Source organism: Apteryx rowi, unplaced genomic scaffold (assembly GCF_003343035.1).
Source record: "Apteryx rowi isolate R43461 unplaced genomic scaffold, aptRow1 scaffold_824, whole genome shotgun sequence".
Taxonomy (NCBI): domain Eukaryota; kingdom Metazoa; phylum Chordata; class Aves; order Apterygiformes; family Apterygidae; genus Apteryx; species Apteryx rowi.
Window position 1 is genome coordinate 144,424 of NW_020451121.1, and position 17,306 is coordinate 161,729.

Below are 17,306 nucleotides of genomic sequence, written 5' to 3' on the forward strand. Positions count from 1 at the left end.
GAATTTCCTTCTCTCAGTACCTGGAAATTATCTAAATCACTTTCAAAATTTCGTTCAAGTTTCATGTTAAGGAAGCAACAGACTGCACGCGATTTTTTTTCCACTTCTGTTAGAGGGCAAATGAATGCAAGTAACTTTTTGGCTTAATTTTATGATCTCAAACAGAAAACTTTTACCAAGCCAAACTAGGGCTTTTTCAGTAATTGTGCTAAAAATATTTTTTCATTGTTTAAAATCCCTCCTACATAAATTCTGGACACAAAGGCAATGTAAGACAAATGCACAATGAATAGGGATAATTTATTGTTTTTCTATCAGAAAATTCATTAGAATATTTACAAAGTTTAAGTCATAAAMCCCCCCCCCACAGTCTCTCTAAGACTATCTCTTTTTTTAAGACCTCTTTTTTCTTCCTCTCTTACTCTGCGATTTATGTTTTTTGCCCTCAAACACAGGTTTGGCAGTCACCATGACTATGTTTCCCACTTCTTCATCCTCACCACTTGAGCTACTGTACCCTTTTTTCTCATTATGGTTTGCTGTCTCAATTTGAGACACAGTTTTCCTCCTCTTGCTCTTGTCTAAATCTCTGCTTTCCAGTTCCTCTACTGAGGAGTCACTAGAGGTTTCTGAAAGATGCAAATTCCCAATAAAACCACCTCCATATAAACGTTCTCTTTTGGAATCTGAACATTTCTTTCTCTTTATTTGTGTTGTCACTTGATGATCTGTGCAATCGACAGTACTTTTCCCTTTCCTTTCCTTATGCTGCTTAAGTTCATCCTCCATAACTGCAGTAGCATCCTGAATTTCATTGGCTTCTTCCTCCTTTTCCTTTCTCTTCAGACAAGTCACAGCTCGGCGAAGTCTCTGGCTCTTAATGGCTTGTTTTTCATGTTGTGCTAGTCTGAAGAATGAATCAATTCGAAGCTGAGTCTATCAAAAATAAAACAATGAAACAGCTTTGGATTTTTGGGGGACAGGAATTCAATAGTCATCCAAGCTATATTATACAGTATCCTAAATTAAGCAGGAGAAAGACTAATGAAATTAATATATGTCTAAATAGATGAGGACTACAAGATGCATTATCATAGTTATAGCTATAAATTATGCAACAAGTTTTACCTTCTCTAAAGCAAGAACCTTTACACTGCTCTTTAAAGAAACTAGGTAATGGGCAAACACCTGTGAAAAATTAAAAACTGTGTTGTGCTTATGATTAGACATAGGTTGCTATTTTCAACCTTAAAACCAAGATGCTCTTGTAGTGCTCTTAAGTATGTCCTTACAAACACATACTCAGCTGCAAGCTATTAAAACAATAGAAAGTTTACTAAGCAAATGCTGTATGTGCACCTCATATTTTGCACAGGGCCAGTGCAACAAAATGCTATAATTTGACCCAAGTGCCTTGTAACACAGGCTGCTACAGCATAAAGATTAACAGTAGAACTTGTAGTAGTCACACACAGTGAGATCTGTTTTACTCAACTATAGCCAAGTATAGACTAAGCCAGTCTTCTCGGTTCTCCCAAAAATTGACCGAGAGAAACACTTGCAAAGGATGTTCCAGTCAACCTGAAAGTATACAGATCTAATAACAGTTTTTGTGGTACTTTTCACTCCTTTGACTAATAGAGAGGACCTAGAAGACTGGTTTAGACTACATAATCTATCTTGCTGATAGCAAAAGAAGAAAAGAATCTGATCTTGGCTCATCAGTTTTACAACCGACTTTCACAGTGTCACCACACGCATCACTATTCACTTTTAAATTGTATTAAAGTTGACAGCATATTTATTTATAAAATGGAGTAGTATTATAAACAGGTGCTCAATCAACAGCAATAGCTCAGTCTGCATTTCTCCCCAAAGATTATGGATGGTACTCAATGGTCAGTCTGACTTCACCAAAATCTTAGAGACACTTATATAAATCATTTTAAAATATAGGGCACTGTTTTTTAAAAGCATTAAAGGTGCTTAAGGTACCTGTAGTAATCAGCAACATGCAGAACAAACAGCAATCTGGACTTGAAATAGATGCTTGATAGATAACAAGATTTTAAAGCAGCTATTGCATTTACAACCTTTGAAATTATGTAGAGTGCCTCACAGTACACCCAAATTATACAACAACAAAATCTATACAATTCAAAGTTTAGTGACTTTTAAAAATATAATAAAATAAAAAATATGGCTAAATGACAAGCTATTTTACAAACAGTATGGGTTATCTGAATTATGAAAGCATAAATTACAGTGAAGTTTCACCCAAGTTAGTTAAGCATCACTTTAGATTAAAGCCTCATTGTTCATTTTAAAAAGTTTCTGTTACAGTTATCTGGTTAGCCTTAAATTATACATAGTTTTATACTTTACCTGTTGCGAGTTCAGCTGTTTTAGCACAGGCAAAAGGACTTCATCTATCTTTGTTCTAGTCCAGCCAAAGTGATCCTGACAGAATGTACAGAAAGTTAAGGATCTTTTAAAAAAAAAAGAAAGCTATTACCAGTATTCTGTAAACACACAAAATGAAAATTCCTCAAATAACCAGCATCTGGAGAAAAGCTACTATAGCTGAAAGTTTTTTCAACTACAAAAAAAAGAAAATACCAGAAGTTATTATACCTGACCTATGTGGATGGTTCCAGTATTACGCCACGTGTCTTCATCATGTCACATTTCTATTATTTACAGAACCCTAATACCATCATTTCCGAGACTGTCTTTCAGTGAAGCTCCTTTTGGCTACACAGTACTGCCATAAAACACAATACCTATAAATAAACCTTATTTTTACACTTACACACACACAAACACATACACACAGAGGAAATTTTATTTATAGTTTAAAACAATATTAGCTCTGTGTGCATCATCATCTACTTTTCAACAATTCACTGCAGCTCAAGCTGCAACTGATGCAAGAAACATGCATTAGTGCAAGGAATGTGGTAAATAATAGCTAGGGATAAAGCACAGTGTCAATCACTCATTCTGATTAGGTTTCGAAACCTACATGTGGAAAGATGGCTAACAGATACATCAGGAGCATGCAAACAATCCCATGTTAAGTCTAAAAACAGGCATGGTACAGTTACAGAAGTGTAACATCACAACAAAGCTAGGTCAGTCCAGTTAAGAGACTCACTTTGCATTCAGAGAGAAGCAGCACAGCCTCTCAGGAAGGCAGAGCAGACTTGGATGCTGTACACACATAGATGCGCTCTTCTCAATTCCAGAGCTGATATCATTGTAGCAGAGCACATACAGCCTCAGGTGGGGGCTCTCACACTAATGAAATGTTAAGAATTTGGCTCTCTGTTATTGAACTAGTCTTATGAACTGTAGTCTGAGTACTTTTAAATAGTAATTCCTGTCATATCATAAAAGGATATTCTCTGATCTGCTCTACATCAGGCTTCCCCCAGATGAACGAACCCCTTGTCTCATCCACCACAGGCTTCAGGTATGCCTCTGCCACTGCTGGGTTTGGGAAACCTGAAGAAAGCTGCAGATCCCGCAGCTTCTTCTTGACTTTGGTATCATGTGGATTAGGTCTCAGTTTCTTATTCTTCTGAGCTTCAGTCCACCACTCACTGAAAAACAGAGGAAAGATTTCATTTGTATCCATAAAATAAAATTTGGAATGTCAAGAGCTACCATACTAACTTAAAAAGCCTTCTTTAGATTCCCTATTTCAGTTACTGTATGAGACAAGGTAGGAAATTTCCAAATTACATGACCTAAGGGGCATATAATTTAAAGGTAGAAAGGAGAAAACATATACAGTAAATGTAGCCATCTGGCAGCCACAGTAGCAAACATCACCTGGATTCCCCGTAAGTAGCCAAACAGAAGGCCCTAAACTCAGTCTCACTTGAGAAGGATGCTCCACACATAATGATCATTTTTGGAGGATTTCTGAAACAAAAAATAACTTCTGACCAATCCTGCCATTGCCAATAAAATTGGCTTGGTGCTCTTCAAACCCCATTCCCCCCACAGCCTACCTGTCTGTCTCTTTCCCGGACATCCACTCCTCACTCATCAAGTGTCTTTATGAGCAAGCTAGAGCACCTTCTCACAAACTTGGGGAGAAACCACCTCCACTCCACTAGGGATCCAGCTCTGCAATGAACTCAGAGGCAGTTGCACAGTTTGGAARTGGTTCTATTGTCATCACTAGTTTTGTTGTAATTGCTGTGTCAACATATCACCCTATTTATCAGCCATTTCAAATAGTGACATAATGGAATCACATATTTTATAGTTAATTTAGCCTCCTTAGTTTTGTCCATGTTTTGGTGCATGGTAAAGCAGCAAAAAAATATATTCACTAACATTCGTATTATGGAAAAACAAACAAAAAAATCAGACATAGCATACGTGAATTTTAAGAGCGGTTCCAATCCATGACCAGGAAATTCATTTAAAATCTCCATTGCTGTTACGAAGCCAACATTTGGGATGCCTTCAGTGTAATCACTTCCAAGCAAGTATGCCAAATTAATTAACTTGCTTCGATCCAACCCTGTAAGAGAAAGTCCATAAACCAAATAAACCTAGTGAATTCAGCCTCTATTCTCTTACAAATTAACAGAAGTATATTATCTGAAAGACAAACAACAAAAGGAACATATAGGCATTAACTGTGTAAAATTATACTTTCTTCAACATCAGAATTTGCTAAATTACTTTCTGGAGCAACATCATTATGCTATGCTAGTTCAAGTACCAGTAACTGTACTAAAATATGATAACTTGTGCAAATACAATGATGYCAAAATTAAAATGTTACAATGTAGAAACCTAGTTTTCCCCCAAACCAGGTCTTTGAAAGCTAAGAGATTACTTGACATATACTTCTGCAGTTACAGTCCAGCTCTCATCTAATGCTGACCTGAATTTAATAACTCCTGAAGCAGAAATTAAAGTATTCCCCAGTCCCCACTTTTGAACTCTAGTCCATAATATTCATGACTCTGTTTCTCAAAAGAATTCCCAAACTGCATGTCATTTGCTCTATGCTACTGTAGTTATTCTTATAGATCAAAAGAGCCTGTGAAACAACTAGAAAGAAGGAAGAACCCAGCTGACCACTTCTGCTTACTACATTGTAAGATACGAGGCAACCAGACTGATTCTTAGGGACTAGCTTCAGGACCTCAGACCAAAACATTATTTCAGTGGAGAAAAGGAGGGAAGTGTGTCTATGTATGCAAATCAAGACCACCTGAATGCTAGTAAGGATATCCACTGACTGTTAGGAAAGAAAAATTGCCCAATACATGGAAGCAGTAGTAAAATACTGCAGAGAGAGATGACACCAAGACAGATGGTAACTATTTTTTAAAACAAAACAAACGAAACAGAAGCACTGGTTTATGACCAGAATAACAGCCAAAATCACAGGAGCTTTTAGAGCATCTGCCCSCCCACCACCACCATGTAAGCTACACTGGCTTCATCCAATTTGCTGGGAAAAGAAGCCAAAGACGTGTTTATTTTTTATCACATAAAAATGAAATTTGTGAAATTCCATTTCACAAATTGTGAATCAGTTACTGCGAACTGTGAAATTTTACGTGCTGGAGGCATTAAAATATTATTTCAAAGTTCATAACTCTACTTTGCTCAGAAATTTCAAAACTGACTTTATCTCTTCTGCCTAAGCAAAACATGAGGAAAAATTAGAATTTGCTATTATTTTCTTTAATACATTCCGCGACGCTGAAGCTTAATAGTTCAACTAGCAACAATTTGATGAGATTAGAACAAGAAAAACAAGAAAGAAGTAAAAATCTTGTCAATATTAAAAAATTTACTTCTACTTTCTACAGAGTGTATAAATACACTGCATCCTTTTCTAATACAGTATGAGTCAGTATGTCCAAACTAAACTTCTATTTACATAAGATTAAAATCTGCTGACATTTATCAGAATATAATTTTCTCACCATGTCAGAAAAGTCATACTGACATATACCTACTGGTACCACAGTTCATGCTTCCAGCCTTGATTATCATCAAACTAACTTAAGTGTATTAAATGCAGGTGTGACTAGTAGCTGCAAGTTCAGATAGGTCATCTGGTAGTAAAACCAATAACCCGGCTGCATGTCCTCTCTAAAGAACAGACATCATCATAATGGCTACATGAAATTCCATAGGAAATTCATCTTCGAAAAGATACAGGTAAAAGCTGTCTTATCAAAGAGTCTCTCTAACTGACCGGCGAGTGAAGAGTTAACAGGACTGAAGTTTGGCAATTGCAAAGCTGTTGAACAGAGGAGTTAACAGGACTAAAGAAGTCTACCAACTGATACGTGCAAGGATTGATACGCGCAAGGCTGCGGAATAGAAGAATTAACAAGACTGAAGAGGTCTGCCACCTGGAATCTGCACGAAGCCCCAGGGAGGGAAGAAACAATACGGAGGTGTTGTGGTCTTGCCTCGCTAGCAGGGTCCTCCCAAGCAGACAAACARACAGTCCTGTGATTGTGAAACTYGCTAAAAGTCAGCAAAAGCAGTGTTTGCCCAGAGCCCCAGCCATATAAAAAGAGACTTGGGAGCTAGGAGAGTTTGAGCAGGGATGGAACGTGAGTGACTTGATCATCCTCTCCGGCTGGACCATGAGCATTCCCCCCCCTCCCCTTTCCCAGGGACGCTGGGTTAAGGTAACTCCTCGACGTTGAGAGTCCTCTCACTAGGAGAGTGAACAAGAAAGCTTTCAAGCAGGGATAAGCAGTGCTTCCAATTAATAGCGCAGTAATCGATGGTTTCGGGTTATCCTTTCTAAATTAGTAACTGATGGTTTTGTGTTATCCTTTCTAAATTAGTAATCGCATTATTTTAACGGATGTTACTAATCCAAGAACTTGTGTGAGGAAATAAATATATATATTTTTTATTTATTACGTTACTGTCTCAGTCGTTGCTATCAAACCTTCATAGCGTGACACTAACATACTTATATCTGAGCCTTACCTAGCTGGTTTTGAAAATCAACATACTGATAATATTCCACGTATTTGTTCTGACTGAAGAAGTTTTTATAAACATGCCGTGCACCAAATAACCAAACATCACTATCATCGGTGATTGTCCCAGAGGTCTGATCAGTAAGGTCCAAGATAGCACACTGTGCCTCTGCTTCCATTGGAGCTTCAATATATGGAATGCCAAACAGACGGAGAAGCTCCTGTAGGATGGAAGAAAACAGTTAGTATTTCATCTGAGAATGAGCTTCTAATATACTACTGCTTGACTCAGAACTGCTAGTTTCACACTTGGGAGGTGTTTAATCTTTCACAGCAAATTTTAAATTTCCCCTGAAAAGCACTAAACGCTGTTAAGTTAAGGGGGAAATCCCACTTACTCATCTCAGGCAGATAATGCCATGTAAGTCAAGCACTATTTGACCATGCTATCGCTACAATTTGAGAATCTGCTGTTTTAATTATGCAAGCATATTCAGGTATTTTGCTTTCCATAACCGCTGCTGATTTAACATGGAGAAAAGTTCATGCATTACAGTGATGTAGGATGCATGAAAGAAAGATGCAGGCAAACAAAGTCAGTAACAATTTTAGCACAGAAAATGGTAACAGAAGTATGAAACACACATCAGGCAACAAACAGTGGGCAGACTAGCCATCCTTTGGACGGTGTTTTGATATACATGTGTTTTGAAATGCTTCACACAACCTGCTKTTATGGAATATGTTACTTAATCTCGGTTAAATATCCCACATGCACTAGTTTTACATACTAATGTTGGTTACACAATTCTGAATTATTTCATCTCCGTGCTTTCCACTTATTCTGTTCCCAATTTGGATGTAATAACCACCGCAAAATCTAGGTGTAAAGTTTTTATGTTTAAAAAAATATATAAGGGGTTTTTTTTTCACTGCAAAAACTGGCTTTTGTGCCCTAACAAATTCAACTTTGAAATTGTTGTTTTAAAACTTTCATTGTAATAAAGAGTAAAAGCACAAGGTCAGAAGACTTACAACTATAATGGCATATCTACCAATATATGGCATGTGATACTACAGAAGTGTAAGTTACTGGCCTTTAAAAAAATCATCTGAAGATAAAAGTATGAGCAAACATTTAACATAGAAACAAAAATTTCAGTCATCTTAATGACATCCAAACTATCCCTTTTATTCTAAGAAATATGTAAGTGTTCATATTTTCTTTGAATATATGTATTATGTCATAGATCCACCACTTGTCTACTATCTTATGGCTATATTAAATTCAACACATTATATTGTTTATGACTGGATAATCTAAAATGCAGTACTCTTTGCATTAGACAGAGTTATCTTCCCAATGCTAATACTCAAACAGAAGTTACAGGTTTGTCCAGGAATTACTGGTAAAGTTCTTTAAAATAAGTTACCCAGGACGTCAACCTGCGTTACAATAAAGGTTTCTTTTATGCTTATATCTTTTAATCCCTAGGGAAATCACAATTTACCTAAACTCAATTAGATCAGTTCCATACTGCTGAGTTTAATTTCCTATTCAGTTAAAAAAGTTTGGTGCTTAAAAAGTGGAAATATTTTCATTCATAATGAATGAATATTTAATAGTGTTATAACAGTTATTTCCAACTCTTGGAATTGAAGATTAATCTTCTCTCAGCATTTTAAATCAAGCAGTCTGAAGAAAACAACCACCTACGAGGAAAAAGGTGACCTACAGTTAAAAAAAATTACAAACAGCTTTTGAGAAAACATTTTACTCCTGAGGGTGGAGATTACTTCTTATCCCACATCATGTCAAAATGATTCAACAAACACTACCTGACTTTCCAAGAACATCTGTCCCGTTACAGAAGCAGCAACACGTTCCTGCTGCTGTTTTTGAGCCTGAAGAATATTTTGTTCAGCAGAAAGATCATTTTCCAGTTCTTCCAGTTCTTCCTGAATAATAAGACAAGATTTTGGTCATTACAACAATTTAGTGCTTTACTTACTTAAGTATACTTAAGCCTCCAACTATATTTATTCTAAGAGTATATGCTCCATTAATTCACACCTGTAAGTTGTCATAGCTTCTCTAATGCAGTAAATTATAAGACCATAACTAGGTCTATTCATCAGAGTGCTAAAACCTTACAATTCCTCTCTGATTTCAGTGGCAATTATGGCTAACTCTCATCTTTAAAAACAACAAAAAAAACCATTTTCCATACAATTCAAATAAACAAATGCATGAAAAAGTGATAAAACAGTATGCAGCTACTGTAAGTAGCTGTAAGATAGTTGTAAGATAGTTTTCCTTAAAATATATATTTAGCTACAGAGCACTTCATTACTAACTTAAAACAAATAATAAGGAATTACCAAACTGATGTCTTGCCACTCATCCACTGCATCTTTACCATCATTTTCACTTTCAACACTCTGATGGTTTGTGAACTGCACTTCATCAGATTCCTCTACTATGTCCTTGGTGACAATATCATGTCTGTCTTTCTCCATTTCTGTAAGTGCTGTTCTATCACCCAGTTTCTCATCATATTCAGTACGAAACTCAGCCTCATTACTGATTTCACTGTCCACTTCAATAAAGCTTCCTATAAAAGAAAAATAAAGAGTTCAGCTTCTTGCTGCTAGTTTAAAAAGAAATGTTTGAGTCATCTCTTCTTAATTTGTGCTGTGATGTTTTTTCACCCACAACAGATGCTATGTGCAGTAAATAGACATAAGGACTGTGAAACTACAGAAACCATGTGGCTGGCCATTAATACACCAGTTAATGAAGTTCAAGCTACAGAACAGCATGCTTTCCAGCTTCTCCATTTTGTATACTCATATTTCAGCATTACAGAACAACATCAGGGGAAAAATATAGTTCAGATTTTCTCCTCATCTAAAACATAAATTATAAAGCATTTTTTACTATGAGAAAAGGTTGACTTCAACTGACTGCAAACATAATAATGCCCTATTTTCTTACAGAACTGTTCATCACAAAAGTCTTCAAACCCTGGCTGGAGTCAAGAATGATCATAAACACAAATACACAACTAAAAAGCAGATACCATCAGAATCACTGTCTTCAGACTGTGATATCTCTTCTACTCTTTCCTCATTAGGACCTTCTGCTTGTGGAAAAAGGCTAAGTTCCTTTTGTACCTCAGATACACTATTTTCTGTTTTTGAAATTACTTCCTCTATATCTTCACAGATTTTAAGATTTTCCTTATTTTTAGAAAAGCCTGTTGTTTCAGCCTGAATCAAAGCTTGTGTACTTGTCTGTGCAGGGGAACAGCTTGGGTTCTGCATGCACATGTTTATATTCTTATCTTCCAAAGAACTTAAGTCCATTTTGGAACCATTTTCTTCTTTGTCTACATCATCTTTTCCTTTTCTAGTATCATCAACAGAAGAATAATTTTCAGTTCTGGCAATACTGATGTCCTTGGTTGCGATATGAACCTTTTCCAGCTCGTGACTCTTCTGGCCAAATTCAGTATCTTGAATAATCACTGGGTTTGATGAATGAATTGTAGATGTAGGTAATTTTTTTCCCTCCAAAACTTTAGGCATCTGATCATCCTCATCTGAACTACTGAGGAGAAAATCCTTCTCTTCTGACCTTTCTGTTATCATTCCATCAGTTTTAGAGGTAACAACTTCCTCCCTTTTATCATCATCACTCAGAGCTTGCTGAATTGCCTGTAAAGTTCTCGGAGATACACTGCCTTCCTCTGATCTAGGTTGGTCCATATTCAATCGTCCTTTATCTTCATCCCCCAGTTCTTCTTCTGAGCTGCTTTCTATCATAGCTGCCTGAATAGCAAGCAAAGTCTGGGGAGACGGTGGTGCTGTCACCCCATTGTTATCTTTCTCTGTCTGCAACTTCTCAGACTCAACAGGGTTTGTATTAGCAGGAGATTCATTAAATATTTTAGTAGATTTAGTAAATTCTAGCCTTTTTGATGAGTGTGCCGCAGTAGTTTCCAAATCTCTATCAGTAGCTTCTTTTGCTTGAATACCTGAAAAAAAGTTTTTTGTTAATTTTTTTTAATACATAACTGTTTTATGCTAATATTCTTTTTACATAATGAGAATCAAAATCATAATTAAAGATTAATAAACCAGTTTTCTACATGTTTATTATCACAGTTAATTATGTCTAACCAATACCACATATTCCACATAATCATCAGGTACATGCATCTCTAAACAACACTCAGGTTTTTCCTAAAACTTACAGCTGCAGACTGCACACACCCAATGAGAAGTTTTATAAAATGAAGAACCAGCACACCTTTTATTAGGATATAGTGAGAAGTATCTTCAGAGATTACCCTCTTAGACTCCACTTCTTTCACAAAACCACCTTCATTTTCATATTGTGTTTGGATTTGACCTGAGTGCTGCTGATTCAATTCTTTTTCTACATTTTCTATGTATCGATTGAGGTTGCTTTTCTTAAGCAAACCCCTAAGCTGATACTGGGAAAAGTCATTGGATTCCTTAAAAAAAAAGAAATCAATACAAGTTAATTTAAATAAAATGGCATGAATTGCATTTTTTAAGCAAGTGTATTTACTATGCTCTGGGAAGCTCTTCGGTAAAAATATTTTCTTATTTTTTTTAACCAGAGAACACATATCTTTACTGATTGCTGCACTCCCAAGTGATGGTGATATTAACATATTAATATGCAACAGAACTTTAAAAGGTATCACTAAATAGTTTTGAATGTTGATTAAACACAGTGAGATCTAAATAACATGACCAACAAAAAACAGCTGGCTAATAGAGCTGGACCCCATCTCAAATACAACTCAATTATAACAGAAGCCACGTGTGGGTAGTTTTAAGATGTTGCCCATCACAAAATGGTTCTTAGCTTACACTTTGATACAAGCTATCATTTGATCAGAAATATATTGTATTTTAAAAATCTTACTCTGCTCTGAAAAACTATTCTAGAAGTGGCACTGTAGGATTCCCTGTTTGTCTCTGAATGGCTTTGGTGTCACATCTGCTTAATTTACAAATATAAAGACCTTTTTCCCAGCTACCAGTTCCTTCAAACTGAGAGTCTGGAAGTCAAGCATGTGATAAATCTGCATGATTTATCCACACCAGTAATACGTTTTCATAATTGAAATGTTGGACATAATGCTGATGAGGCATGAGACACAGTATGATATTTCCATTCTTGCCAAAAGGACTTAGTTCTGCCAATTGTAGTAGAAATCAGGAGATAGGACTCTGCATATACCTATGGGAAGGATCTGTTAAGAATTATTACCTTGCCTTTTTTTTTTTCCCTAGACATGAAAATTCCCCCCCAAAATTTCCCAAACATCTTTTGTAGAATAGGTCTGGGGTTAAAACTTTCCAGATGTGATATTCTTATGTAGTCTTCATGTGCATTAACAACAGTAACTCCTTTGTAATGGCTTGAAACTATTTTAAATTTTACCTCTGGCATTACTTCAAATAATGTTCTTTTTCGCTTTGTAAATTCTTTCATATCAGTCAAGATTTCGTGTTTTACTTCTGGAGGAAGACTGCTGAAGTCTTCTGATTCAATATCTACAGAATGAGGATTTTCAAGTAATTCTTCCTATAAAAATGAACAACAACATATATAAACACTTATTTTGTATTACAGACCAACAATAAAAATGAAAATACCTATGGCACCACTCCAAATCTAAAGAAAAAAAGACAAAACGTTTTTGCTACTACTTATACTGTGAAGAAAACTGTAATAAAAAAAAAGTAACTATTACCTAATTAAATAATTTGTTTAATCTCCATAATTACTGAGATACAATATATAAAGAAACTACTACTTAAAAACTCACAGGTTTTTGCATAAAAAGATATTTAGTGCAAGTCACAGAAGCAGATCCTACTGCCCAGTAATTCTAACTTTTATCCTTCCAAAGACTTTCTCTTTCTGAACACAGACTACTTCAAACAGTAAGAATATTTCCAAGAGAGTTTTTTCTTTATTTTATTTACTTTGATGACTGCTTGAAAGCAAAAATAATAACTTTACTGTTCACAGAGATATTCTGCTAGATGAGTTATTTCTATTTTCTCCTATTCCCCTGAGATCAGTGATTCAGAAGGAAATATTTATATATGAAAAAAAGAATTGAAGTGTTGCACTGGAGTTCTGTTAAATATGCTGTCTTATTTTTGCATACATATGTGCACTGTTATGTTTTACCATTGCAAAAAACAATGTTTGTTTTCTTCACAAGTCCAGAGAAAACAGGTGGGGGGGGGGCGGAACCTCCAGGGTATTCCTACTCTGTTGTACTACAGTGAAGAAAATTACATTTGTATTTTACAATTAGTAAGAATTCATGGAATTCTTAAAATTAACTTATTTGCTTGTCAAGTAATGCTATTCTGAGATTTATACCTCCAAACACTATTAAAAATATTTTTTAAAGCGTAACACATGAATAACAGKATATTTCAAAATAACAGGGCAATTAGGATGCATTTACCTGCAGTATCTTCTTTTGACTCATTCTCTCTTGCCATTCTTTTTCATCTTCCTCTTCTGAGCTAAAAATCACAAAGAGATAAAAGACATAGATTCTCCCTCTCCTCTCTCCCTTTCTCGTCTCTCTCCCTCTCTCAAAAAGCTTTGAGCAGAAAGCAAGAGGGCAGACTGCTCAGTTAAATCTATATTGACACAACTGTTGCTGTGTACTTGGTTGGCATTTACGTTTTAGCGCAGATCTTTTAACACTGAAAATGTGTAAAGACTATTATAAAGGACAGCTCCATGTTCCCACTTAGTCTTATTTAAGAAGATGACACAAATTTGACAAGCRCATATGAAGTTTACCACTGCTAAACATGTCCACGCTACCTAAATGAAGAGACACAAACTGGAAGCAAGCTGCCACACACTTCAGTAGCTACCCAAGCTTGAACAGTTAGGTTCATTTAGCAGTAGAGATATTGCCAGAGAGAGTGAGATAGCATTTTCATCTTTAAAGATGATTCCAGGGTAGAAATTTAATTTATAGGCTGATGTAAGAAAGCTTGTTCTGTTAGTTACTTTCCAGCAAATAACTAGAAGGCTTCTGAATCCTATAACCCTACTTCTCCAAAAAGAAATTGAAATAAAACATAAATTAAAGAAATATACTGTATATGTTTTGGAGACATGAGTCAAAGATCTCTTAGCACCTTCAAAAACAGTATTTTATATTTTTATCCAAGTTTGTTATAGCCATTTTTCTTAATTCTACTTACCTATTCTTCTCTTCCTCCTCTAAACAAGGCAATACATATATATCATCAATTTCTTCTCTTCGAACTTGCGTAATACTAGGCAAAGCTTCATTGCTTAGGGAAAAAAATTAAAAGTGATTAACAGTGAAATAAAAACTTATCTTCCCCTTATAAACAAGAGGAAAATAATTTTTATTCTTGCCTTTTGCCTGTTAGAGCAGTTTTGATAGCTTGTCTCTTCAAAAACGTTTTCAAGAGTTTTTCTGTAGTTTTTCTGGAATCACTGACTGCCACTTCTTTTCTTTGTCTTCGCTTAGCCTGTGAACATAAAATTAATGCAACATAATTTTACTAAAACAGCATTTGATGGATACTGAAGATACACATCCAGTGAATTATTCTTATAATTGTGCATGCTGAGTCTGTGGCTGACTCCTAACTCATACTACATCAGTGGGGGTCAGAGCCTTCAGATCCTCTAAATCTCTCTGTCTGGTCACTGTGGGACTCAGGACTAGTTACCAGCTTCTGAGTACAAATGCTTGCAAGAGCTGTGTTCAGGCTCCATTCTTGAAGCAAGACCCAGACTTATGCCGTCATCTACCTCTCTGCAATTTGATTTCTATGCAAAGGAAACCTGAATGTGTGAATCAAAAGGAAGTTAGCTGTTGGAACACGCAGCAGCTGAGACTGRGATTGCAAAAACATCTGCACAGCACTGTATTTCAACCCATCTGTTGTCATGGCTTGAAAGCATAAGCAGTATTCAAGGAATCTGAAAACAGCTACTTAGCACCAACAGACATATGTTTGCATGGCAATATTAGAACAGTCTACAAAATAAGTCAGTAAAGTTATATACCAAGGTCTGTCTCTTTAGAAGTGGTGCCTCTCCATCAAAAACAAAGACAGGCCGAATTCGAAAAAACAGTAACTTGCAGAGTCGATGAAACAGAGTGAGGAGGTGAGCATTTTGTATGGAATTACCACAATGATCTCTGGCTCCTTTTATTGCTTGGTTCAACCAAATACTGATATCTTGAAGAATAGTTAAGAAAAAGGAAAAAAAAGATGCAATCTTACACATACATCATATTAACAGTTTCTATAGAACGCGTATATACAACCAAGTGGACTCTTGCACACTCTTTTAAGTTGGTATATTGAAGCTGAGGTTATCCAAATGCTTGTGAACTTCAAGAAGAATAAATTCTTGTCCCTATCATCCTGAATAAAGAACAGAATGAAACAACTGTGCAAACAGTACCTCCCCAGTTATTTACAAAAAAATGAAGGGTAACATCTTTCTAGCATTTAATTATGTATGCATGATAGGAAAGCAGATGTAAAAGTATTTCAAACTTTTTCATATTCTAGTCCTATTGAGAGCAGCACAAAATCCTACAGCCTGACATTTGTATAAGAAATTTATGACAGAAGTTTCATTTTTTTCATATATACAAATATCAAGATTTTTGTTTTCTGCATATTAAAAAGCATAAAATCTATCTTATCAAAATATTGTCATGATTTAGAATTTTAAAAAACACAATAAATCACATAGAAATAAGTGAATAGCTAAAATAACCTCCCTCACAAATTTGGTGCATCAGCTTTACTTTCAAAGGATACCAACAGCAAGAATTTTCCCTTCTAGCGTTTCTGGATTTATAGGTCTCCCAGTGCATTCAAGCAGTTTCCAAAGTCCTTGAACTCCCATTGTCCTTTCTTAGCTCCTTTGAGAGAAGAGAATCTATGAGGAATAAATGCAAATATAAACCAAAAATTATATGATCCACTTTATTAATGAAAACCCAATGCATTATTACTGCAAATAGAAATAGCGAAATAAAACACATCAAGGTCACCAAAACTGAAGCAGGGTTACATTAAATCCCAGCTGTTAAAGTAGTCTGCCAGACACGTAATTGCAAGTCAAGGTCTCTGCCCCAACTCTCTCACAGGCAAACCATGGATGTGAGATTTAAAATAGCAATATTCTGCTTTGTTGTGCAAACAACAGAAAATATATCACATATGGTAAAATCTGCTCTCTGGGAAAAAAAATCAGAYCTGAACCTTTTTCACATTCCTTTTAAGTTGTGTAGCAGGTTTATCAAGAGAAAACAGACACCAAAAGAAACACAGAATGTAAACTGACTTGTCTCAGATATTATCCTTGTTCAATTAGCTTATGAAATCTGTAGACCAAGAGAGTTTTCCTTTCTATCTCACATATAGCACTGCTGATATAAAACAGGAACATCTAGCTAGCTAAAGGTAAACACAGACAATGTTTAAGCAGATCTGACAGAAAAGAAGTGCTGAAAGGAGCTGCATCGTCTGTCATGTTCCACTACGCAGGGCAACGCTTTCCAGTTGAAGGGATTCAGTTTCCTCGCTGCAACTGGTTAGACTGGTGCATGCTGCTGGAATCTGCCATGGACGCTGCGAGCAATACATCAAGTGATTTCTGAGGTTTTTACTCCTTCTGATTCTAATACGTGAACACCCTGAAAATCCGGTCGGGTACACCGTGACAGCTGCTCCGATCCAGCAGCCCCGGAGCTCTCCTCTCCGCAGAGACCACGACGATCCCACCCGAAGCACCCCCGCGCCCCGCTCGGCCCGAGCCGCGTTCACACCGCCGGCACCTGCCCCCCGAGGCACCCCGCCCCCTCCGAGCTGGCGGCCGGGCCACAAAGGCCGCAGCCGGCCTCTTTACTCCCGCGCCACCTCCCAGCCCACGCTCCCCGCGACCGACGCGCTCCCGAGGCACGCCGCTCCCCCAGGCTGGCGCCGGGCAGGCCCGGGCGCGGCCGCCGCTCGCCACCCCGCGGCCGAGGCGCCCGGGCTGCGAGGGGCAGGCTCTCGGGGCATGGCGGCGCGGGGCGTCCGTTGGGTTGGGGCGCGCGGCGGCACTCACCTTCGCGCGACGGGCACGCAGCGGCGGGGGAACGGCGCCGTCACGCGGAGAAGCCCCCTCCCAGTGCCGCCGCGGCGGCTTTGGGACGCTCCCGCCCGGCGGCCTCCCCGCTCCGTGTGCGC

The 17,306-nt window shown here is 37.1% G+C and overlaps 1 protein-coding gene across 9 annotated transcripts; it reads right to left on the reverse strand.

The window, feature by feature from the left end:
- Positions 1-281: 281 nt before the first annotated feature.
- On the reverse strand, positions 282-17,305 carry ERCC5 (ERCC excision repair 5, endonuclease). Of its 9 annotated transcripts, none has more exons than XM_026089633.1 (17): positions 17,185-17,305; positions 16,571-16,706; positions 15,891-15,994; positions 15,121-15,289; positions 14,461-14,576; positions 14,280-14,372; positions 13,520-13,580; positions 12,475-12,618; positions 11,305-11,512; positions 10,073-11,029; positions 9,372-9,604; positions 8,829-8,948; positions 6,997-7,210; positions 4,396-4,540; positions 3,405-3,605; positions 2,386-2,470; positions 282-936 (listed from the first exon to the last, which is right to left on the reverse strand). In XM_026089633.1, the coding sequence occupies exons 3-17, from the start codon at positions 15,944-15,946 to the stop codon at positions 394-396; spliced, it is 3,345 nt and encodes a 1,114-aa protein (XP_025945418.1). In that variant the 5' UTR covers positions 15,947-15,994; positions 16,571-16,706; positions 17,185-17,305; the 3' UTR covers positions 282-393. The 9 variants fall into 9 exon arrangements, 7 of the variants coding, with proteins under 7 accessions (XP_025945418.1, XP_025945415.1, XP_025945417.1 ...); XM_026089630.1 differs by having other exon boundaries at positions 15,121-15,296; XR_003257480.1 differs by lacking the exon at positions 16,571-16,706 and adding an exon at positions 3,158-3,300 and having other exon boundaries at positions 919-936; positions 2,386-2,460; positions 15,121-15,296; positions 15,891-16,011.
- Position 17,306: the final 1 nt, after the last annotated feature.